General features: G+C 47.7%; 1 protein-coding gene across 1 annotated transcript; it reads right to left on the bottom strand.

Moving 5' to 3' along the window:
* Positions 1-12,462: 12,462 nt before the first annotated feature.
* LOC139052633 (sulfotransferase 1C4-like) lies at positions 12,463-13,856 on the bottom strand. The gene has a single exon (XM_070529701.1). It carries the CDS (start codon positions 13,613-13,615, stop codon positions 12,965-12,967), a length of 651 nt encoding a protein of 216 aa, XP_070385802.1. The 5' UTR covers positions 13,616-13,856; the 3' UTR covers positions 12,463-12,964.
* Between the last annotated feature and the right edge of the window lie 9,875 nt (positions 13,857-23,731).

Below are 23,731 nucleotides of genomic sequence, written 5' to 3'. Positions count from 1 at the left end.
TCGACCAGTGAAATTCGGATTCGTTGCCGCGGAGCAAGAAATCCTGCTCCGAATCGACCAGTGAAAAACGCCATAATTCTAGTGACTACTGGCTTCGAATTTTTTCATTTAGGAGGTCAATTATTTATTAAAAATTGGCCAAAATTGAAAATTTTCGGGAAACGAAACTATCAAGTTTAAAACTCCGTGACTCAGCAATGAAAAATGGTATCACAATTCTGTGAATTGCATCTAATAGTACATCTACAGCGGACAAAATAAATATGTTAAACATGAATCTCAAAAAACTTTAGTTTTGTGGAAATACGGCTTTTGCAGAACCCTTGTACACAACGTAACCAATTAACGTAAGATACAAATTGACACAGCAAACTTGTCCGCTTTGACTGTTATAATAAATGCCGTTTACAGAACCACAATATCTGTTCTTCATGCATAGCTATTAGTTTGTAAACGCCGTGCTCCTATTTTTTCAAACTTTCGAATTTTCCAAAATATTTTAAACAAAATTCAGGCCCTAAATTGAAGTTCTGTTTCCAACAGACACTAGGATTTAACTTTCTCTCTCAAATGCAACCAATTTCAATAAAAGCGATTAGCAGGATTATCTCAGAAAAGCGTTTCTGCGTTTTACAAGTATTTGAATAGGCCGCATCGGATTGGGCCCGAGCTAAAGCTTCCTCTTAAACAATTTATCGAGGGATCAAATACATGAATAATAACTGCATTGTCATTGCCAAAGATGCTGCAAACGAATTCTTGAAAGCTACGCTCTGTATATACAAGTAAAATATGTATTTTTTTCATAAAATAATATACTCGTATGTGCCAAAAATTGTGCCCAACGTAACTGACGTCAATGCTTCCATGTTTTTTGTCTATTTATTAAGTAAAGAAAATATCACACGAACTTTAGAACTATATCAGTTCGAAACCAGGAAAGCTGTGCATGCCGCTGATATGAAAAATTAAAAGGCAATGAACTGAACAAGTTGAGGACAAATATCTTAATGAAACTTTGTCATTCAAGAACCGTGCTTACATTCTTGTATATATGCAATGGCCAGTGAAAAATCTCAATGACACTGTCGTTTGTTCCATTGTATTACGCAGGAGTAGCTGTCCCTTGTCGTGTATCGTGAGTAATTCCACCGAAGTTATAGTCGCGACAGAGAGCACGTATAAAAAGCAGGAGTTCTGCAAGATATATGAGGGCAAGTCAAATGAATGAGCCAACAACGGGGTACTTTATTTAAAAGTAGTCTTCATGATAATTTAGACATTTGTCCTGTTGACTAACGAGTTGCGTGATTCCCGTCTTATAAAACTCCTTGGGTTGCTGCTTCAGAAAGTCTGTATCTGGTTCCCTTGAGCTGTTTTTTCGGTTGCCCCGAAATGTAGAAGTCGCAAGGTGACAGGTCTGAGCTGTATGGCGGATGTTGCAGCGTTTCCCACTTGAACTTTGCCAGTTTTGTATTAACCACATAAGCGACGTGGGGACAGGCATTTTCGTGGAGCAAGATGACCCCATTCGTCAATTTTCCACGTTGTTCGTTCTTGATTGCGACACGCTGCCGTTCTGGCGTTTCACAATATCGGAAACAATTGATAGCCTCTCAAGATTTAGCAAATTCTATCAGAAATGGACCCTGTCGATCAAAAAAAAAGTCAACAACACCTTTCCAGCGGAAATGATGGCCTTTACGTTCTTTGGGGGTGGTAAATTCGAATGTTTCCGCTGTAAGCTTTGCCGTCGTGTTTCAGGCTCGTAGTAGTGGCACCAAGGTTCGTCCCCGGTCACAGTTGCAAACAAGAAGTCGCCATGCTCATTGTGATACCCGATCAGATGAGTCAAGGCAGTGCGAAACTTCTTCGTCTTCTCGCGATAGATAAAAATCTTGGGGATCCATTGCGCACCAAAGAGCCGATAGCCGAGAAGCTCATGAATTATGGCGTGAACCGAACCGTGACTGATGTTCGGACGGTCTGCCAGTTCATCGATGCTTATCCTCCGTTCTTGTTTCAGCAGCTCATGAACCTTTGAAATTGTGTGGGGGGTGATTGCACGATGGTTTTGGCCCAGTCTTGGAATGCCTTTGCAACGTCCTTTGAACCGTTTGCTCTAACGATTCACAGTGGTCAATGAAATGCAGTGTTCAACGTACACGGCAGTCATATGGTGATTAATTTCTGTTTTGGAAACACCTTCAGCTGTCAAAAACTTCGCGACACCGAGTTGTTCAACTTTTGAAGTGTCCATTATGTGACGCAACCATATTCAACCCAGTGTATGAGAGCATTAAAGAACATTTATCTTCACACCTGCGTGTCACTTTTGTAAATGAGACATGCCGTTCTCCTACGCGCATGCCTCGCAGATAATGAACCGAACCATTATTGCGCGGTTAGGGTAGGCTCACTTTCATTTGACTCGCCCTCGTACATTAGAAATGCAAAGATACAATGGGATATGCAAATGCGAAAATACTGCTTGATAAAGGACAAAAAAGTGTCACTGGAAACAAAGTTCACTGCATGTATACACAAAACCTCGCAACAAGATATTTAAGTATACGTATAAGTCTCCAATGAGTCTATGTATGTAACTGTATAAGTTAACTGTATTTAATGCATCTAATAACTGTATAACTGTAATAACTGTATAATGCGTATATAATACTGTAATAAAGAAGTAACTGTATATAATGCGTCAAACAAGGCAAATAAACATGTTGCACAATCATAGATTCACAGAATCCTAGATTCCGCCCCCATTCCATCCACTCCCCCCGATGTATTGCGCGCGACGGAAGGCGGCGCGCTTGCTCCCCGCTTTTCTCCTTTGCGCACACAAGACTGAGCCACCATCGCCGGCTCACCCATTACACCTCCCCTCCTACGCTTTCACTCGCACATACAGCATGCAGCGCGTGGTCACGATGTTATCACCCTTGGACTTTATACGAAACATGAGGGCGATGGCAGGAATGCGCCTGGAGTGTCCATATAATTGCTTTCGCAATAATATAATAAACGTATCCGGCAACTGAAGCGTCCCGTCGCCCATTACTTTCCGCAAAAGAAGTATCAAAATCGAACTTTCACCATGCGACAATTCGCTGCGCCGCAACAATGTATTTTTTTTCTGTGAGGCGGAGGCACCGAAAGGAAAAAGAAACGCATAGGAAAGTATCTTGGCCAGAATCTAATGCCTACTTCGGGCACCTAATGGGGCTACGGAAGGAATACCGAAGAAAACATGAGACGCTTGGTCCACTGAGAACCATACGCATACTGCTCAGTATCCTACAGCGGCGAAAGAAGAGTTTCCGGAAAGGTTCCGCTCAAGGAATGCGGTGCAATCCTTCGAGTCCCCACAGTGATGGCGGGGAGCGACCATTGCTTTTTTTCTCTCGTCTGCTAGCCAGAAAACTTCCAAAACTCTGTCCGGTGAAAATCCACTCGGCCAGAGAAAACCGAACGCGCACCAAAGTGTACCGCACGGTGGTCGGGGCCATACGAGAAAAACGTATGCGCTCTGGTTGGCTCTGGCAGCCCGCGGTTAGGGTAGCGAGAACAAAAAAAAAAAAATCGAAGAGGCTCAATGTGTCCTCGCGAATAAAAGTCAAAGTAGAAAAAGTAAATAAGAACGTATTTACTTTGGCTGGCTTGAGTGTCTTGACATGGATGTTCTGGCGTAGGTTAAAAAAAATGTTTATATTTTTTTATGTGACATGACGGCACAAATGAACCACCCCAACGCTTCGTCTCATTGGACCTCGCTGCCTGTTTGTCAACTCCTCGGCTAGTGTGTTGATTTGGCTTGTCTCGTTGTATGTTACGATGTAAGACTTTAGAAAAGTCAATAGACATTTGGCGTCAAATGTTTATAACAACATTAAACCCACAAAGTTCCGCAATTGAAAATCTAAAGCACAACTTTGGAAATGTCAATGCACCTTTCACATCAAGAGCTTATGAGATTTATACCCATAAAGTTTCGCTATTGATATCCATGCGCTCCACAGATTCCGTGGCCTCAGTGAGATGCCGCGGCGAGCCCGCTCACCATCAAAGTGCCCTCGAAACTTTGTGCTCGGATGGCACTGCTTGGCGTTATGTGACTCCCGGTGTATGGGCGTTGAATCCAGCCCGAGTTTGCAATCTTCGCGGTTAAATGTCTTTTCGAGCGTCAAAAAGACATTCTAGACAAAATCCAGAGTGATTTCCGGCGCCGGGGGTCGCTTTGGTCGGCGGTGCATGGACAGCACGAAAAAATTTCGGGGGGGGCTGAAGCCCCATAAGCCCCCCCCCCCCTGGCTACGCCCCTGTACCGCAAGTCCAAATGGCAGGCGGATCCATCGATAACGACCTTTTGGTGTTTGAAATGTGGTCATAAAGCTTTACTCATTATCGAGAGAACATTGCCAGTAGCCTTCCCGCAAGTCTAGTTTTGAGAAGATTTTTGCTTTGGCAAGATCGGGTAGCACATCATCGAGGATGGGCAATGTATGACGTTCTCGTTCGGGAGTCTCGTTCAGTACTTGTGGGTCAATGCATATTCGCATTTCGCCATTTTTTTTGGTTGCGACAACCAATCTGCTCACCCACTGCGTTGGCTCTGCTACACTTTTAATGACACCTCTTTTTTCCAGATTTGCCAATGTTTGTTCTAGTTGCGGTTTAATGCTGACAGGCACTCTGCAACTTGTTATCGCTTTCGGAAGCATATCTGGCTTGGTCACCAAGTGTACTTTCCCCGGGAGTGTTCGTAGAGTGTCACCAAAAACATCTGGGTATTTTTCCACTATGTGATGAGTGAAATTTTGTTCTGGAATTTCGTCGATTCCAGCCACAAGGTTATAGTCTATGGTTATCAGACCCATTTTCTCGGCTGTAGATCTTCCGATGAGAGGAGTGAAGTCATCTTTAACCACTATGAATTCCACAGAATGTCTCTGTCCGTTTGCGGTTGTAACATCTAGCTGCGCCTTGCCTGAACAGTGAACTTTGCTGCCATTCCACATTCGCAGTGTTGTTGTGCACGGTTGTATTTGCTGTTGCCTGACGTGTCTAGCCGGGATAACGTCAACAGCTGCACCGCTGTCCACTTGAAACTTTACTTGAGTTTCGTTCACTCGCAGAGACGTGTGAACTGAGCTTGGTTTGTGGCTTTGAACTGCCATTATGTCTTCATCCTCGCTATCTACTGCCAGGCCAGCAATTACCTTGCTGCTTTTGCAAACTGCCGCGAAGTGATTTCGTTTTTTGCACTTGCTGCATGTTTGTTTCCAAGCCGGGCATGTTTCTCTTTTGCGCTCGTCGCTACCACCGCAATACCTGCATTTTGGTACGTTAGCTTTTTGTGGTTTTCTTTTACGCTTTTCGAGTTGGCATTGTTGCGATGGACGAATTTCTTCACTGCGTGCACTGTCTCGCTGTTTGATGGAGTACCCTCTTTATATGCCTTCATTTGAATTTTCGTGGCTTCGTGTGCTCGACACACCTTTTCAACCTTCTCTAGGGTCGGATCTTCTAACTTGAGAATGTCTGCACGGGCCTTTTCGTCATAGATACCACAGACGATCTGGTCGCGGATCGTTTTTTGTCTTTCGTTTATGAATCCACAATCGCGCGCCTTGAGCTTCAAATCTGTTACGAAGCTGTCGAACTGCTCTTCCTCCCGTTGCATGCGAGTTCGGAAGACGTATCGCGAGTACAGCTCGTTGTGCTTCGGTAAGAAATGCGCGTCGAGGAGGCTGATGACATGTGCGTAGTTAAATTCTGGGTTTGGTCTTTCCTCAGTCGATCCCCCGAAGTCCAAAGTGTTGTAGATATCAAGCAGTGAAGAACCACCGACGGTCAAAAGAAGTGCTACTTGCCGGTCAGATGGTGCTCTCGCTGTGTTAGTTGCTTTGAGGTACAGCGTGAAGCTCTGCTTGAAGGCTCGCCATTGTTCCACAGCGTTTCCTCTGGAGTCGAATTTCGCAGGTGCAGGAATCTTCTCCATTGCTGATGGGCTGACGTTGGAACTAGTTCACTTCTGACACCATGTTTCGTTGTGTCTCGTATAGAGGACGATAGAACACTGGACTTTTGTTAGCGGAGGTTAACTGGGTTTATTAAGCATGGAGTACACAGGAATGAGTGTGGTTACATGGAGGTACAGAGAGTAGAGTGTCTTGAGACGGGGCGGCGGCCGACCAGCAGGAGAGGAGCGGGAGAGCCAGACGCAACTTGATATGTCGTCTGCTCAGAGTTCATAGAGGAGGAGGGCTGCCGCGACGGTGGGAGCGGAGGTTTCAGAAGGGGCGTGCGGCCAGCACGTGCTAAAGCCCCTTGATAATTTGAAAGTAGCGACACTCTCCTCCACTCCCGCGCTTTCCTCCTCGATTCTCCTCGCCCGCCGGCTGTGCGCGCTGCGCACGGCACGCTTCGCAGGCCATCGCGCGCTCGCCGGCCCGAGCATTAGCTGGCACCCGTGATCGCACCTAACTTCGGGATTTTTTTCTCGCTCTATTATTAAACGAAAGCACTAGAAAGGGATGCAGTGTGCTTGACTCTACCATGACCCACATTTCTCACCTTCTCGTTTGAACAATGAGAGCGCTAAACGTGCGCGTTTGCGGCATGAACTAACAATCGCAGCGTACTGTATATAGCCCACATTGGCTTTGATATCTTTATACTGGTCACTTCAACAGGGCAGAGCTTTAATTAACACAGTATTTAATTTAAATTTGTACATTCTTTAATATTTTTCGACGCAGTGACGCTCCGTTAAATCCGATTTCAACTAGCGCTGCATTTTGGCGGAAGTACTTTTTATGACACTATCTTTTTGCAGTCGAGCCAGGCAGAGATTGCGGTAATTTAGTTGGACGTCATTGCGTGCGTGAAGCTTCAGAAGCAGGGCAGTGGCCGCAAAAATGATGCGAAATTTGCTTTAACGTGATTATGGATTTTTTTAGGGGGGGTGGGGGGCATGGGGGGAGGGGTTCAGTCCTAGAAGGCTTGGGGCCTCGGTGTAATGCATATGCCGCGCATTTAATACCTGGGCTATAGAAATTTCATTCCTGCTTGAAAGAGAACAATTTTTTTCTAGTTTTTCGTGCTTTCAAGAGAGATATATTTTTATTGACTACTGTAGAAGTGAGCGTAGCCAAGGGTTGGCTTGAAATTTATGAATGATTGCTGACGGCAACGGACGACTAGATTAAGAGATGGGAAGGTGATGCTGTCTTTGTGACTTATTCAGTGTAGCCCATCGAATGCATTCAATTAGTGGTTCAGACGCCCGTGGTGATGCAATATTCAGCGCTGTAAAGGACGATAAGAAAGGATTTAGCCATTCTGTGGCTGGGTCGGTTTCAAGGAAACAATTCGTACTATTTTAGAAACACAGAGCTTAAGAATCTGACGTTATTTTGATAGCATAACTAAATATAAATTGTAAAGATTGCACCTATGGCGAATGAAAGTCAGCCTTAAAAGGCATATCTGCTGACTCGCTCCTCACGTGCCGCTAGACCTCGGTATCGCGGTAGACTTTCACAGTCGCGGCGGTCACACGAAGGCCTTCAACGCTCTAAAGATCCATAGCAGGCAAGAAGATGCTCAAAGCTTATTTGCGCGAAGTTTTGGTCCTCCTTTGCATATTATTCTTCAAACCTGTGGCATTAATGACTCTCCCAGATGTCATTCCTTTTGCAATTTGCCAATAAAGCTGTTTCGTAAGAGCTGGAAAAGCTGCCAGCCGCAGCCATTACCATAGATCTGAGAGGGGGGCAGGGTTTTGCCCGTTTTTTCAGCTACTTATTGAAAACATCGCGCCACCCCAACACAAATTTCAGACGCAGAGTACAGGTCTCGAGCATAGAATACACAGCCGCTGTGACACACCAGCACATATCTGGCCAGATGCAATCTTTATTGCAGGTGACTCTTGAAACGTTACACGGAAAACGCACAAAACATCCAGGATAGCACACACTTCGGAAAATATAAATATTCATATAAACCGCCGGTTACAAGTAGCATAAGCTCGAACCCAGTAACATGAAACATTGCATGGTGTTAGCCTCCAGACGATATGCGTGAAAAAGGATCAAATATTATTCAGAGTAGCGCACCAGATGCAACTAAAATTTTACAACATAACATAACTGAAGGAAACGAAGCAGCTGGTTTGTATGCTCACAAAGTTTTGGGCAGGTGGTACAACAAAAAGCCGCGCGATAACACTCATGTACAGCAAGACTTAAGCAAGATTGTCAGCCTCTTGACGAGCTCGCAAGAAGTTTCAAGTATACAGACTAGTTTATGTACCAATCAATGCACAGTACCTCGCAGAGGACGGTGTGATTCGTCGGAGTGAACTCCTTACGTTCGATGTTGTGAATCCACTTTTTTCTGCGACTGATGTCGTTCTTCCCTCGAGGAATCGTGAAAAGCATGAAGCCATTTTCACGCCGGCTTGTGCACTGAAACGCGCAGCAACCCGGCATAACGCGGTGCGAAATGCAGAGTTCGAATTAGATGAATAAAGCTCGACCCGCGACAGAGGAACACGGCCTGCCCATGGCGCTGAAGAAAAACAACAAAACAAGCAAAGCGACGCTTTCGCGCGCGTTTCCAAGGCGACTGCTGGGGCCGGCCGCAGCGGCCAATCATCGGTCAGAAAAGCGCCGAGTGGAGAGGCGGGCAAGGAGGATGTGCGAGGGTTCGCGTCGCGGCGGCAAAGTTCACAGAATGGCGCTACTTTCAAATTATCAAGGGGCTTTAGCACGTGCGGGATGGTGGCGCCATCTCTTGAGCCTTCTTGTAACACAGCATACTTCGTACAGTTTAATTTTCTGTCTTATCATTCTCAACCACCTTTGCAGACACATCACCCGACGCATTCAAGCCTGTGTGTTTGGATGGGAGCGACGGCAAGTGAATGTCACAGTCGGTCGGCGGAAGCGTCGTTTTATGCTGCGCATGTGTTCCACGTGCTGCTGCCGAAGAAGGTACGTCGGGCCTGCATCTTGATCGCAGAAGCAAACTTGGCAAGCGAGGAGTTTGCCATGTGGCCGATGGTCAATCTGTTCGGGAAATACTCTTGTCTTGCTGTCGTCTGTGTCGCGATCGACGTCTGCGGCGGTGTATCGATGTAGCAGCCTGTCTGTGAGTGGAGTTGTCCCGCACCAACTTTCTCAGCACTGACATTTCGTCCTTGATTTTCCGGCAGTCTTTTGATGTCGCTTCATGTGGACCGGCGCAATTAGTACATTTTAGGGCAGTAGCATCGCAGCTATCATTTTGATGGACCCCTCCACACCGTTGGCATGTTACGCCGCCCTTGCAAGCTGCGCTTACGTGTCCTATTTTGAAACACTTCCGACACTGCACCAGTTTTGGCACGTGAGGGCGCACATGGTGTCTTGCGTATTTTACTTTTACGTTGTCAGGTAATATTTCAGAATCAAAGACGTACTATTTGAAAACACCGGGATTGACCGAAGCGGTGAATCTGCACTATAGGTGCGGTGGAAATCAATAGCCTATCGAGATCAGTGTCTGCGATTTCTTTGTCCACGTCAGAGATAACACCAGTCGAGGTTCCTTATCCATACGCAAAGAAGGAGCGCACTGGAATGTTTCCGAGTAGTGTGGCAGCCTTTAGCATATCCAGAATTGACTTGTTGTTCACGTCAACCGAGAGGATGGTCCTCTGTGCGTTAATTCTGATCTCGCTTACTTGGCCTGCAACAATTCGCTCAAAGTACTCTGTTAAGCTCTGCCTGTTCAAGGTATTCAGAGTGCGGTAGCTGTGGTAGGGACGTAAGCAACAGTGAATGATTGCTTAACAGTGTCCTACCTGGGCAACGATTCACTGTCTGTTGATGTCCTCTTCAAACGGTGACCCACGGCAAGTGTGAAATCGTCCGATTCCATTTCTTCAACCGTTCAGCTGTCGGAAGATTCAAGGGCGATAGTGGAAGGGCCAGTGTGGTCCCTTGTCTTCGATGAAGCCAGTGGTGGACGACCAGGGTCAAACGCTTGGTTGGGATTCTTGTCCCCCATCCTGGAGGATGACGTTTGGCCCTTTGCACAGCCTCTGATGTCGAAAAACATCCGAGACACAGGAAAAAGAAGAGACAACAGCTATAGGCGTTCTTCTTCCTGGGCATTTCCTAGGCACCTATAGACATGGAACAAAACAAGTTGCCTCAACTAAATGGATAACAACCAAGGCCTAATTACTTAAAAATATTCAGATTAACCACAAGCTTCTACAGATGAGACCAGGCCATCACTGCAGAGTTGTGGCACTCTTTTAAGTGGAAACAGAGAAATTTAAGACAAATGCAGTAATAATAAAGCACAGAGCGCTATGGGGATACAATAGGTACGAGGTCCTCCTAGGTATGTGGAAAGGTGTAATGGTTCTAGGACTTACTTTTGGAAATGTGGTTGTTTGCTTTAAATCAGGGGTACACTCAGGACTCGACGGGAACCAAAGGTCAGTGGGTCAGTGGGGAAAGAAAGGTCAGCTCGCATTGGGCGCTCACGGGAAGGCTACAAATGAAGCTGTGCAGGGTGATATGGGCTGGACTAGTTTTGAAGTGAGGGAAGCTCGCAGTGAAATTGAGTATGAAAAACGGCTGAGGAATATGGAAGAAAGTAAATAGGCTGGGAGAGCGTTCAGGTATCTCTACAGGAAAAAGATTGATTCACAGTGGAGGAAAAGAACTAGGAAGCTTACCAGCAAGTATGCGGCCTGTGGGGTGGGCAAAACAGCAACTAAGAATGTCAAGTGGAAAGTCAGAAAGGCTGAATTAATCTCAACGGTGGTGGCAACGGAAAAGAAACCTGCCATGAGTAAGTACTTAAGAAGAAAAAAACGAAATCAGGAAGGAAACACTTTATGATAACTCAACCGGAAGCACATTACTTTTCGGAGCGAGATCAGGATACCTTAGATCACCTATAAAGCGAGATATAAGAAGGAAGAAGGAGCATGTGCTTGCTGCGGTAAAGCTAGGGAAACGGCGGAGCATGTTTTATTAAAATGTGAAGACGTCTACCCAGCGGTCGATTTAGGCACCACTGGCCTCCTTGAAGCACTTGGGTTCAGCGGGAGCAGTGCTAAAGCAAACATGTCCGCATTAGGCATTAGTAAGAGGCGATTGCAAGATTGGTGGAAGTAGGGAAACGACAAAAGACGGAGACGTACAAAAGCACAGTTCGCAATAGGGGATCAGAAAATTTAGACGTTGTATTTCATAGCGTTTTTTTTTCATTGTTTAACATAGGTAGGACATTAGGCAGTATAATAGCAAGAGCTTGATGGCGCAACCTACCGCCCCGTTCCAAAGGGCACTCTCACAACATCCATCCATCCATCCACACCCGTAGAGTTTCACCAATGCCTTTAATAACGCACGCTGGGAGTTTATTGTTTACCCAAATGTAGCCAGGAATAGGTACTGTGCATTCGCACTGAAATCGTTAGGTCTTAGCCTGGCATGAACTGCAGGTTTTTGCCTGGCCTTTCAGCGGCTGACGTTTATATATCATTTATTGGTGCTCGCTGAAAATCACGTTGCGATAATGGATGTCTCCGTCACGCTTAAGATATCTTGTTTTGCAGCCCTCATGGGAGGCATCGCAAGATGATTCAACGAATAACCAAAGCCAGTGACGTAGTGTTCGGGAAATACGCGCTGTGGATGTTAAATATCTCGCAAGAGGCAGGGTCAGTTTAATAATTTTTAACGCTGCGGACAATCGTCCGTGCTAAAGGATTCATGACGCTAGCAATAAGAGTAAAACCGTACGGCATTACTTTTTGCACAAAAGCAAGCGCATTTGGTTTAGTACAGAAGCGTATCCCAAGAACATGATAAGAAAAACACATTGTACAGAACTGATCTGCGCTATGTCTTGCCCCTTGAAGTAGAGATCGGCGGTGTACAGGGCGAGCGCGCAGTACATTTCTCCACTACGATTTCGCGTTCTTCGCTATGAACCATTTGAAATTTGAGTTTCTGACGCTTTCTTGGTCCAGTGTGGAGCGCAGACCTGTTGGAAGACATGTGAGTAATATCCTGTTTTAACTTCGGTATTGCTCCAACTTTCACGAACACAATTGTCTATAAGTACTTCTGCTACGCCTGGTACTTATTGTTCGCAATGCATTATAAATATGGACGGCATACAGGGCGGCAATCGTACCGCATGCACATATGGGGCTCGTGATAGTCATAGACGAGTAAATTTGGTCATAGGTTACAACATAGGTTACTGCTCGGCGTGACTGCTTGACGCAGTCACGCCGAGCAGCCACGACACCGAGAGCGGTAAGGAGCACACGAGTCATAAACAAAGAAAGAATGGCTGCGATTAAGGACCGATATTCTCAAAACAATTCCTACGCAAGTACTACAAGAACAAGTGACGAATAATCTTGATACGCAACCTACTATTAGCAAAGATGACATGCTGATGAGAAACAGTTGTTAGGAACGAACATTTTGTCGTGAATAAAGCACACATTTCAGGTGCACACAACTTCCTCCATTCGGTTCCTAATTTATTATTTCGCCAAAGCAACCACGCATTGACTACGAAACTGACGGCTTTTGTGTGGAATACTGTCGCAATTCGCCCTCTACTTTTTTTCACGTCCACCACCGAGTGCCGCCGGTGCTACACAAAACACACGGCCACTGCCGTTTCACACGCTTTCGCGTCCCTTCATCTCCTTTGGCCAGAGGAGCTCGGCACCCGAACCAGCCAATTTGCGTGCGAACTTGCTCTCCAGCCTTTCGTTCTGATCCTCCGTGAGGTAGTTGCGCCAGTCTCCCACGCGACCGCGGCGTATGAAAGCCGGCATGTTTTCTGGTCTGGTGCTGGTCCACTGTTCGGGACGCTGCGCCTTCATTACGTCGAAGCTCGCTGCGGCCACAAGAGACCCTCAGTCGGGAGTCTTCCAGTCGGCGGGGAAGCACGGCCTGACGTGTTCAACGAGCCTGCCTACCTCTTGCAGGGTTCGTTCCATTAGGCCTTCGTAAGTTAGTACGAGCACGTTCTCCTTGCTGCGATGGTGCCAAAGTGAGAGCAGGTGGTCGTGGTAGTCGGCGGAGTCCACTTGGCCTTCGAGAAAAGTCTCGAAGAAATCGTCGAAGCTGCCGTCCGTGAAGTGATAGTACTTCTCGAAGCCCCGTACATGGTGGTATAGAGACACGCAAACGTCCTTTGGATTTCGCACAACACATACGTTGTGGGGCTCGGCACGCCACGGCATCACGTTGAACGACAGATGCGTCTTGATGGGCCTAGGCGACTTCTCCAGGGCACCGATGAGGTTGAGGCCCCCCTTCTCGAGGAAAGGAGCGAAGCTGTCCAGTCGGCTTCCCAGAGGAACGGGTTTCATGTCATGGACGAGCAGGTACAGCATGTACTGCACCCAAGTGGTGCCTGACTTCGGGTACGTCATGAGCAGTATGTCGTCGCAGCGTGGTTGGTAGCTGCAGGCACCTTCGAACTCTGACCAATCGAAGCCGTCCCGGGGAAAGACCCAGCCCGTAGCTTCGTGACGCTTGTAGGTCGGTCGTCGATTCTCCATAATATCCAGCTTAGAAGAGTGCGTCCTTTCCTTGGCCGGTGTCTGGCCGGTGTCTTTTTCTTTAAGAAACCTATACGCACAACCTCTCCGCCGCAGGCCAAATAAAGCCGGGGCTTCCCGGTCTGTCGAAACGGCCTCGCGACAAGCCAGACAAGCCGATTAGAGCGGACGCCGTTTCGAATTGCGGCAATGAAGATACGTCCCGCTGGTGGCACCGTTCGCGAAACCGGAGAGCGCGCGGGCTGTTACTAGCCGCCCCAGCCAACGCCATAAAGGGAAGCTGAAGAGTCTGTCGAATTCAATAAGACGCTCATATACGGATGCGGGAACCTTATAAACCATGTTGGTCAAATTTGGGTTTTTGTTTTCAAATAGGAGCGACGTAATCGTCGGTTGAAATTGCGCTGTAGCTCCGCCCCCCGTCGAATGCCGCGCGCTGCTACTGATGCTGACGATGCGAGCGGAGACCGGAAACCGCGGTGTTGTGACGTCAACTTTAGTGTTTTGCTCCTTCGCAGCGTGCGCGACCGTGCCTGACCGTGCTTGTTTCTGCGTGCGTGCCGTCGTAATCTGCTTCGATCGACCCTGCATTTCTTTGTTTGTGCGTCTGTGTGTGTGCAGAGTGGTGGTCAACGTGCGCAGCATCAACTGATGTGGTGGGCCGATCATGCCGTCTTTCTGTGCAGCCTACGGTTGCACGAACACCAGCAGCCACGACGTTGTTGTCTTCCATTGCTTCCCACAAGACAAGAAGCTTTTAAGGAAGTGGGAGGCTGTTGTAAAGCGAAAGAATTTCAAGCCCTCAAGAACAACACTGCTGTGCTCCAACCACTTCCGTGACGACGACTATCACCAGAATTTCCACTAGCAGGCTTTCTAAACGCAGCGCGAAAAGATCGGAGCAACGAAAACAAAGACGGCACGAGTGCGGACTGACTTACGATAACTGGTGTTGGAAGGCCTTATGAATACACGAACTCGCCCAAACCTGGATTTTGATTTACTGCGAGCTCCTTCATGTTAGCACGCTGAACGGACGGTGCATGTTTATTTCCCACCCTCGACGCAGGTTTCGTCGCAAATCGCCGCGAATTTTCTATTTGCACGTGTGTTGTAAAACCGCCCGCAGGCAGCTATAGCATAACGCAGTGCAAATGTAGAGTTTGCATGTGCTGGAAAGCCGGCGCACGCCAGGACGCTACGCTCCCCCCGTCTCTCGCGCACAGAGAGAAACCGACCGTCTCACGTAGCCGACGGAATTCGCCGCCTTTACGACTTCGGTTACGAGTAGTGTGCGGATGGCGCACAGATGAAGGTCACTACACGTACTGCATGAACCGGGAAGCTTTTCACGCGTTTGAACAGTCTTTGTAGGTTGCCGACAGCTTTGGACAGCGCACAAATGCCGACGATCGCATCCCCGCTTACGTTCCGCGAGGAGGCATGCAGGAACACAACACTGCAGTTGTTTGACCGGAAACGAGCTCACTAGATCGGCGAAAGATCGGCGAGATCACTAGATCGCTTTGCAAAAAACATACTCACCAAAGAGCACTTCCAACACGAGGAGATCCCAAGACTTCGCTTTCGTTCTCGTCGAAAGCACTGCTCGCACCAGCATCGTTTGCTTCTTCGAGAGGCCGGCTCTTTGCAATCGGCTCGTGCATGTAGGGAGCAACGCCGAACTCTTCAGAAAAACGCAGTTTCTCTAAATTTTCTATTACCTCTTAATTTTCCATTACGGCACCAAACTACCTGGCACCGCGCTTCATGTGGAGCGGCAGCGGTCGGTCGCTAAAGTTGACGTCACGGGTCGCCCGACCAATCACAGGCGGAAACGAGACGCGCGAGCTGGGCGTGTCCGCTGCTGCACTTTTCGTCGAAATAAAATATATTTGCGCTTTCTTTCGCTCAATTTCGATACGATATTCGAATTCGGAGGGTTGAAAACCATTATGTACACATGTTCACTCATTTTTTCTGGAAAACCTTTCAGCTTCCCTTTAAGTCCTGTCAGGGCATTAAAAATTGTTGTCTTACCGCAATTTGGATTGCCAACTAAAGCATATTTCATGCTTGTTTAGCGAAAGCAAGTTTGTTCTCAGTAGAAGTAATTTCTTCTTGTAACTGAATTACATTTTAACGCGATAGCGTTAAGGAGCTCGTGTCGCAGAAAAGCCGGTGTCGTCGGCGTCGGGTGTCGGCGTCGGCGGCGTTGACCGTGAGCGATAAATCACGGCAGGCGCTTCATAAATAAAAAGCAACTTCCAAGATTGGCCCGGTGGGAATCGAACCCAGGTCTCCGGAGTGTGAGACGGAGACGCTACCACTCAGCCACGAGTTCGATGCTTCCAAGCGGTGCAAACGCGCCTCTAGTGAATGCGGTGTTGCCTTCGAAACGAGCCGTGGAAAGTTATACTGCGGTGTATATCGGTAATTATGAACATGTAACGTACAGAAGTCACAATTACACGAGTTGCGAAGTGCGTTTCCGCTGCATTTCTTCTGCGCTTTCCGCACACGCAGAGCCATCTTGCGGCAAACACAGAAGACCCCCTCCTCTCAATGTACGGCGCTGCCCCGACAGGAGGCGCGCCGCGCGCGCATTGGGACCGCTGCCAGGCGCGTCGCGGGACTCCCTCTCCCCTGACGACGCTTCGCCGTGCTTCCGGTTTAGATTACTATCTATCTCTCTGCCCGTGCCGATCACGACGTTTGGCTGGCGTAGATCGTTTCCCCTCCGAGACACCGAGTTCTTTGGTTCGTTTCGTTCGCTCAGGCGCACGTTTCGTTGCCGCGCCCAACGCTGCGTTGCTCGACGCTCACCGCGTGATAGGTGGGCGCTAAGTCCGATGCGGGGCGCATCGTAAGTGATTGCTGTGCCGTAGCGCATTGTCTTATACCCCTTGGCGGGTCGACGGGAACGCTGTCGCGTCCCACTCTTGAAGGCGAAGCTTAAGCGTCCTCCAATTTTTTTTGGTTAGCTTTTATGTACCAAAAGATCAGATTCTATAGCCTCTTCTAAAGTAGCATGGAAAGCCTCAACTAAATCATGTGGTAGATTCTCGAACAGGCGGTTTGCGATAACACAGCGTCAAGCGCCACCTACTAGCTTTGGGGAAAAGCTGCAGACGCGATCGTTGTCTCCTTGTCGCTAGAGGTCTCCACGCATTGTCTGCCCAACCCTGTAAATTATACGGGCTTCTGCCCGTGAACAGATGTTTAGCGGCCAGCGGCTGATTCCAGACGGCTGTGACAGCTCGTGTTTTAATCAGCGCATGACCATACCACGAAAAAAAAAAGGTTTGACGCGCTAAACATGATACACGCCATGAACTGTAAGCCGCTGACAAGCACATAAAATGGGGTGTAGGAGTGTGGAGTTTCTCCTTCGTTAGAGATAAGGCGCATTACCGCTAAAAGTTGCATTCAAGCCGCCAGTGCAGGCACGTACCTAAAGGGGGGCCCGGGTGGGGGGCCTAAATTAATACCCCCCTGAATTAATACCCATCCCCCATCTCCGTCCACGCCACCAATCCTCACATACATTCCAAAAGCGCCGCCAAATCAATGTTGAAACTTGACTTGACAGCTATTCGGTAGTCAACATTTTGCTGCCTTTTTCCATCCTTTTGGATGGCGGTAGTTATCGGCATCTCCTGGGGTGTGAATGCCAGTCTCCTCATCTATTCCGTGCCCACGCGATTAACTCGAGATGCATTGAGTTGTCACCGTCTTTTCGACGGTCAGGTACATCGCTGTTGCTTCGTTAGTTCAACCTTCTTTGTTTAGACTTATCTAGGGACCAGGAAATGAATTCGGTTCGTCGTCAGCTGGTCTGTATGCACGTGGAACGAGTTCCGGCCAGAGAAAACGCCATTTGCGTTTAACTTTTCCTCTTGCTTTATTATTTCCTCGAGTAACAGCTCGCCGCGACGCTGACAGATTCTCGGAACCCTATATCGGCTATATGGGTTAGATAAGGCGGAAAATAACATGATACGAGACAGGCGTCCATGATCAAACCCTGCAGCGACCCTTAAACTCATAAACAATATGACTTTCACCCGTTAACTTGTCTGCTTTTTTCCCTAATTGTAGAGCTCTTTTCGTGCAAAATTCGCAACTGGAAACAAGAGTCACAAGGAGTTGAGAAATGAGGCGATCTACTAAGGGAGACAGCCAAGGCAACTAGCCAAACAGGAAGGGAAAGCAAGAATGAACAAATTTAACTATTGTTCATGAACATATTTATGGATCTTTCTATATAAAAAGGAAATAGAGCAGGAAAAGGAAGTGGAGAACAGTTCCGTGCGTTCTGAATGACGCTTCTACAGTTATCATTCGAGCCGCCTAACGTAGCCACTTCTCTGCTGTGCTAATGTAGGTGTTTTTCTAACCTTTCGCGGTGGGCGTAGTACGTCTAGAATCGCAGCGTAATGCGCCCGACGCGGTTATACGGGACTGGCAGCCACGCATCGTTACGTAACTTCCCAAATAACAATACGAGTCGGTCGCGGTACTTTACTTGGTAGAGCATAAACGAGGGATCTAAAAGAACTGTGATTGTTCCCCAAATACATATTTCTCTATAATTTTTCCAGAGCTAATTTAAAAAACTCTACTATATTGGGATGCTAATTAAGTCTGCAGTCAAGTCCTGCCCACGCCCTCATAATCGCCAGCCACTTTTCCTCCACAAGGCTGCAAATAATTCGTACTTGAAACTTTCCCTGTTACCCAAATAAGGCGGTAACCACAAAAATAGGATTATTAGCGCATAATTTTATACCTTTTGCCTCGCCTATTACAGCAGAATAGCCAAAGCCGAATTCCTTTTTGAACTGAAATAACATGCTTCCTTTGCTGCAGCTATGTATTGTCAAGTTTCACTTCCGTTGGCAGTGATGTTTCATGAGTTAAACAGGTTCAGCAGTGAAATGAACGGCACCGCAGACTTTTGAAGAGTGAAATGCTCAGACTCTGTACACTTTGTCCATGTCTGTCGCACACCTCATTGCTTCCGCTGATGAAAAGGCTTTTCAAGAATAGCAGACGCTCCGGAGGTACCAAGTACGACGCCATTTTGAAAATGTGGCATGACAACGATTTTGTTTGCTTCTGTGATTGGCTGACGAAGTAACACAAGTAGTTGGTGTGCCAGGGTTGCCAACTGCTGTTTTTTTTTAAGTGGTATTCTACTAAAGTAATTTTTATATTACACTTTGGCTTCTTTACTTGTTCTTGGCAGTGATCTTCCTGCGCTTCTTGCCTGCGCAAGTCCATTTGTCGTACTTCCTTGTTTGCCAAATAAAGATAGGTGTGTCGCACAGGCGTACCTGTTAAATACACCTTATTTCATTTCTCTTTTGTGGGTTTACGCGCTTTTATGGTGAATGGTGGAATTTATTTACATTTCTACCAGTAAAGTATCCCCCCCTCATTTGCATAGAAGTTACCTTGGGTTGCCCCCCCTCCCCCCTCCAAAAAAAAAAATCCTGGGTACGCGCCTTCGCCAGTGCAAATATCGCATTATTGGATCAGCGTTCATTATTCGGTCGAACGTCCGCTTCATCAGTATGTTTTATTGAATGGCAGCAGATGCCAGGGCCTGCGAATCGATGCTTTTGTTGACGCGTTCAACTTAGTTTCAAACGTTCAGAAATACTTGCTCGAATGACAGCGCTTCGGGATTAAGTTTCAGTAATCTGTATCTGGCCGCAGTAATATTCGCGCAGTGTGAAACTTTCTACTTGGCCGATACACTACCGTGCAGCTCTTATTTGATGCATTTTAATGACGTCGCAAACAACTGACCAACGCTATCGATCGCTGTGATGATATAGCATAACTCACAATATTGTATTTCAATAACAATTCTAATAATAGTAAAAGATGGAACCTTGTTTGTCCGAATCATATTGGAAAACATTGACGGGAAATGCGTTTTTCTAAGTTTTTCAACAACTTTAGTGTCAGAAAACGTTTCTCAATTGACGGATAAACATTCCTACAAGTGTAGGTCGACAACTTCTTGGCATGGCTCCAATCGTATCTTAAATCATTTGAACATAAAAAACAGTGTAACAATTCATTTGGCGAGCATTTCTCGGCTACAGCAAAAGAATGCGACTCCGCGGACCAGCTAGAACTCATCGAGCTGCGGTGTTCTTCACGGCTAAAAGGCATGCAATCGAAGCAGTCCCCTAGTCGTTTTCAAAAATGAGAGAGACCTTGAAATTCTCTTGGGAAACACCTATGTCTGTGAGCAGACGTTCTGTTTGATGTTGCAGAACAAGAGCCACGTCCTGTCTACAGTGACCGACGTGATATTGCAAGACGAAACTTAAGGCCCGTTTATAGTCCGACGTTATCGGCGCGCGGGTGAGCGTCGTTCGCGGTCAGTCACGCTACGTCAGTTGCGCTGCGCCAGCCGACATGCCATCCCCTCTATACTTCAAAGCGCGCGCCGTAGGCTGCAATCTTCGGAGCATGCGCAGAAGGTTCGCCAAGTCGCGCGCCGTCCGCAAAAGCCGTCTGCGGAGTTGTGTTGGCGCCTTTTTCTTCGCGCACAATGCATTGTGGTGCGAGAGTTCCGCCGACTTCGACGCGCGAATGGCTCAGGAGCCATATCGGCGCCCGGCCCGTCGGGGCGCGTTGGAAGCCGCCGGTTACGTTAGCTGCGCCGGTGCGCCAGACTATACAGGGGTCGTTTTCGCCGACGTGACGTAGCGTGCGCGCGCGCGGGCGTTACGTCGGACTATAAACGGCCCTTTTTACGCTTCGAATAAACTTTGTGCGCAGGCGCTACTCTTGCTGATATCGTCGCTTCGAGCCGTAAAGGGCCGTTTATAGTCCGACGTAACGCGCTCGCGCACGCTACGTTACGGTTGGCGAAAACAACTCCTTCTACAGTCCGACGCACTGCAGCGCCGACGTAACCAGCAGCTGCCAGCGCGCCCCGACGGGCCCGGCGCAGATTTGGCTCCTGCTCCATTCGCACGCCGGCGCCGCCGACTGCGTCGACCCACAATGCATTGCGCGCGAAGAAAAAGGCGCCAACACAACTCCGCAGACGGCTTTTGCGGACGGCGCGCGACTTGGCGAACCTTCTGCGCATGCTCCGAAGATAGCAGCCTACGGCGCGCGCGTTGAAGTATAGAGGGGATGGCATCTCGGCTGGCGCAGCGCAACCGACGTAGCGTGACTGACCGCGAACGACGCTCGCCCGCGCGCCGATAACGTCGGACTATAAACGGGCCTTGAGAATGTGCTGACCGGCCGGCCAGTCGACGCTCGCGCGATACTGTTAAGGCCCGTTTATAGTCCGACGTTATCGGCGCGCGGGCGAGCGTCGTTCATGGTCAGTCAAGCTACGTCGGTTGCGCTGCGCCAGCCGAGATGCCATCCCCTCTATACTTCAACGCGCGCGCCGTCGGCTGCTATCTTCGGAGCATGCGCAGAAGGTTCGCCAAGTCACGCGCAGTCCGCAAAAGCCGTCTGCGGAGTTGTGTTAGCGCCTTTTTCTTCGCGCGCAATGCATTGTGGTGCGAGAGTTCCGCCGACTTCGACGCGCGAATGGCTCCGGAGCCACATCGGCGCCGCGCCCGTCGGGGCGCGTTGGAAGCCGCCGGTTACGTTGGCTGCGCCGGTGCGCCCGACTATAGAGGGGTCGTTTTCGCCGACGTGACGTAGCGTGCGCGCGCGCGCGCGCGCGCGTGCGTTACGTCGGACTATAAACGGCCCTTTAGAGAATCGGTCGGCCGCACATGAAAAGCAAGGTCGATCGAAATAGGTCGCGAAGCTTCAGGCGAAAAATGGTTCAGTACAAATTGTTACCGACATCAGCAAGGGGGGTTATGGGAGCAGCGATTGAAGTGCGACTATGTTTGGAGGGAACCAACAATGGGAAAGGAAAAAGCGTTTTTTAAATTCCAGTGAGACGCAGATTCAGTCAACAAAAATAAAATTCCTGGTCAATTTTATATAGTCGTGACGAGTTATGAAAATACAAGTTTACTTAATTTATTATTAATAATAAATACACTTCTTTTCAGCGCCCATCGTTACAGGGGGCGTTGACGCCGCTATCACTCGCAATGCAATGCACGTCTTGAAATGTGCAAAAAGGCGCGCTCGTAAAGTTCACCTGTTGAAATATGCCTCCCTCACACGTTGTGCTTTTTTGGTTGTGGAAGTTTGTCTGAATTTGGTGACGCGGGTAGCTTTATCGCTTCTTAATCTGTTCAGTCAAAAGTAGTGTTACGACCGCCAGATAATTGAGTTGTTTTTTTCGTGTGACTGCGTTAGCTGACGGGCTTGGCATCCGACGATAGGATCAGCACTCTACACCTAAAGCTTTCATCTGCCTCCAAAAAAGTATGTTTTCTGCTGGGGTGCGCTTTCGAAAACAGTGCGGTTGGCCTTTTCCTGCGTCGCTTTCCGTGCTGAAAGCTCCAAACGCCCATCAAGTCGAATGGCGGGTCATTTGAATATATAGCTCCAAAGGCAGACGAACAAAACAAATTTCGCGCCTTCCAAAACAAAATGACGTCACTTCTGCTTTTAACAGATATGGTGTCACATTATTTTTTCTTCCGCCGGAAGTGTTCCCACCCCATACAGGTGGCGCTAAGCCCCATGAACCGCCGATGAACCGCCATGTTTTGAACGTATGGGCTCCTATGGAAGCTTCGCTACTATGTATATTTACCTTGTATATACCTTGTGAATAGTGGCCACTTTTCCGCAGCTCCAACGCCACAATTACTTGGTCACCTTCGTGTGGCAGGATTCGGAGCAAGGCACGGCCCGGGCCAACATCAAACTGTTCACACAAATACTGCGTCTCCTGTATGTTCTGTGTAAAATCTATGTTGCCCCACTGCAGGACACCATGCATTTCCATGTCCAGGAATTCTGGACATTCTCCTTCGGAACTTCAGCGTAACGCAGAAGTGTAACTCAATGCGAAAATTTTCTTTTCTAAAGTATATTTCAGAATACCAGCCGAGGGTCAAAACATTTCAACTGACTACAACAGAGCAGTCCATTCTAACAATATATGCATTTTGGTACTAAGTCGGAACATTGGTGGTGCGTTAAAGCAGTTAAAGCAGGTCCGAGAGGGGCGGTGAAGTCCCACGACAGGAGGAAATCGTTTTGCACCCTCACGCCAGAGGGCACATTGGCTTAAAAAAGTGCCAAACTTAAACTATAAAGCGATTTATTACAGGTGGCATTGAGAAGGTAATGTTAGAGGGAGTTGTATGCAGCCTGTTAGCACGCCCAGGTTTTTGAGAAGCAGCCGAAGATGGTACAGAGTGGTTATGCGTATGTATGTCTTGAGCGTGCCTGGGTATGGTTCTATGCGCATGTTCGCTCTGTGTATGAGTGTGCGGGCGTGTGCCTCCATATTTGCGTTTGCATGCGCGCGAGTGCGTGTATTGTAGGAGTTGAGGGACGGACTTCGGGATGAAAACCAAACTTGGGAGGGTCTATTTTACATTATTTACAGAGAGGTGAGACGTCAACCCTTACAAAAAAAATTGTTGAAAGGTTATTGAAATATCATTGGTCAACGTCAACAAATGACCTTGAAAGATCATTGGCGAATTGTTGAAACATCATTGAGGAAATTGTTGACAAGTGTTGATAATTGGCCCGCGACATTTTGTCGAAACATCATTGTGGCCTCTCAATTTGAAAGATCGTTGGCATATCGTTGAAACTATGGTGTATTTCACTCTTGAAAGCCCATTGAAGCAGTGTTGAAGATGTGTTGTTTGTCAATGTTGAAAGCCCATTGAGGTATTGTTGAAATGTGTAGTTTGTCAATGTTGAAAGCCCATTGAAGCATTGTTGAAGCTCAAAATTGAAAGCCCATTGAGGTATTGTTGAAATGTGTTGTTTGTCAATGTTGACAGCCCATTGAAGCATTGTTGCAGATGTGTTGAGCCTCAAAATTGAAAGCCCATGGAAGCATTGTTGCAGATCTGTTGAACATCAACACAAATTACGTTGAAAGCCTTTTATGCCCCACTGGGTATTTAGCAGTTTAAACCTGCACTTACCTTAAAATACTGCTGAGCTATGTTGCATATAATTACCTTTGAT

Source organism: Dermacentor albipictus, unplaced genomic scaffold (assembly GCF_038994185.2).
Source record: "Dermacentor albipictus isolate Rhodes 1998 colony unplaced genomic scaffold, USDA_Dalb.pri_finalv2 scaffold_28, whole genome shotgun sequence".
NCBI classification, from domain to species: domain Eukaryota; kingdom Metazoa; phylum Arthropoda; class Arachnida; order Ixodida; family Ixodidae; genus Dermacentor; species Dermacentor albipictus.
Note: the sequence above shows the minus strand (reverse complement) of the source record. Positions and strands in the feature narration are given on the sequence as shown.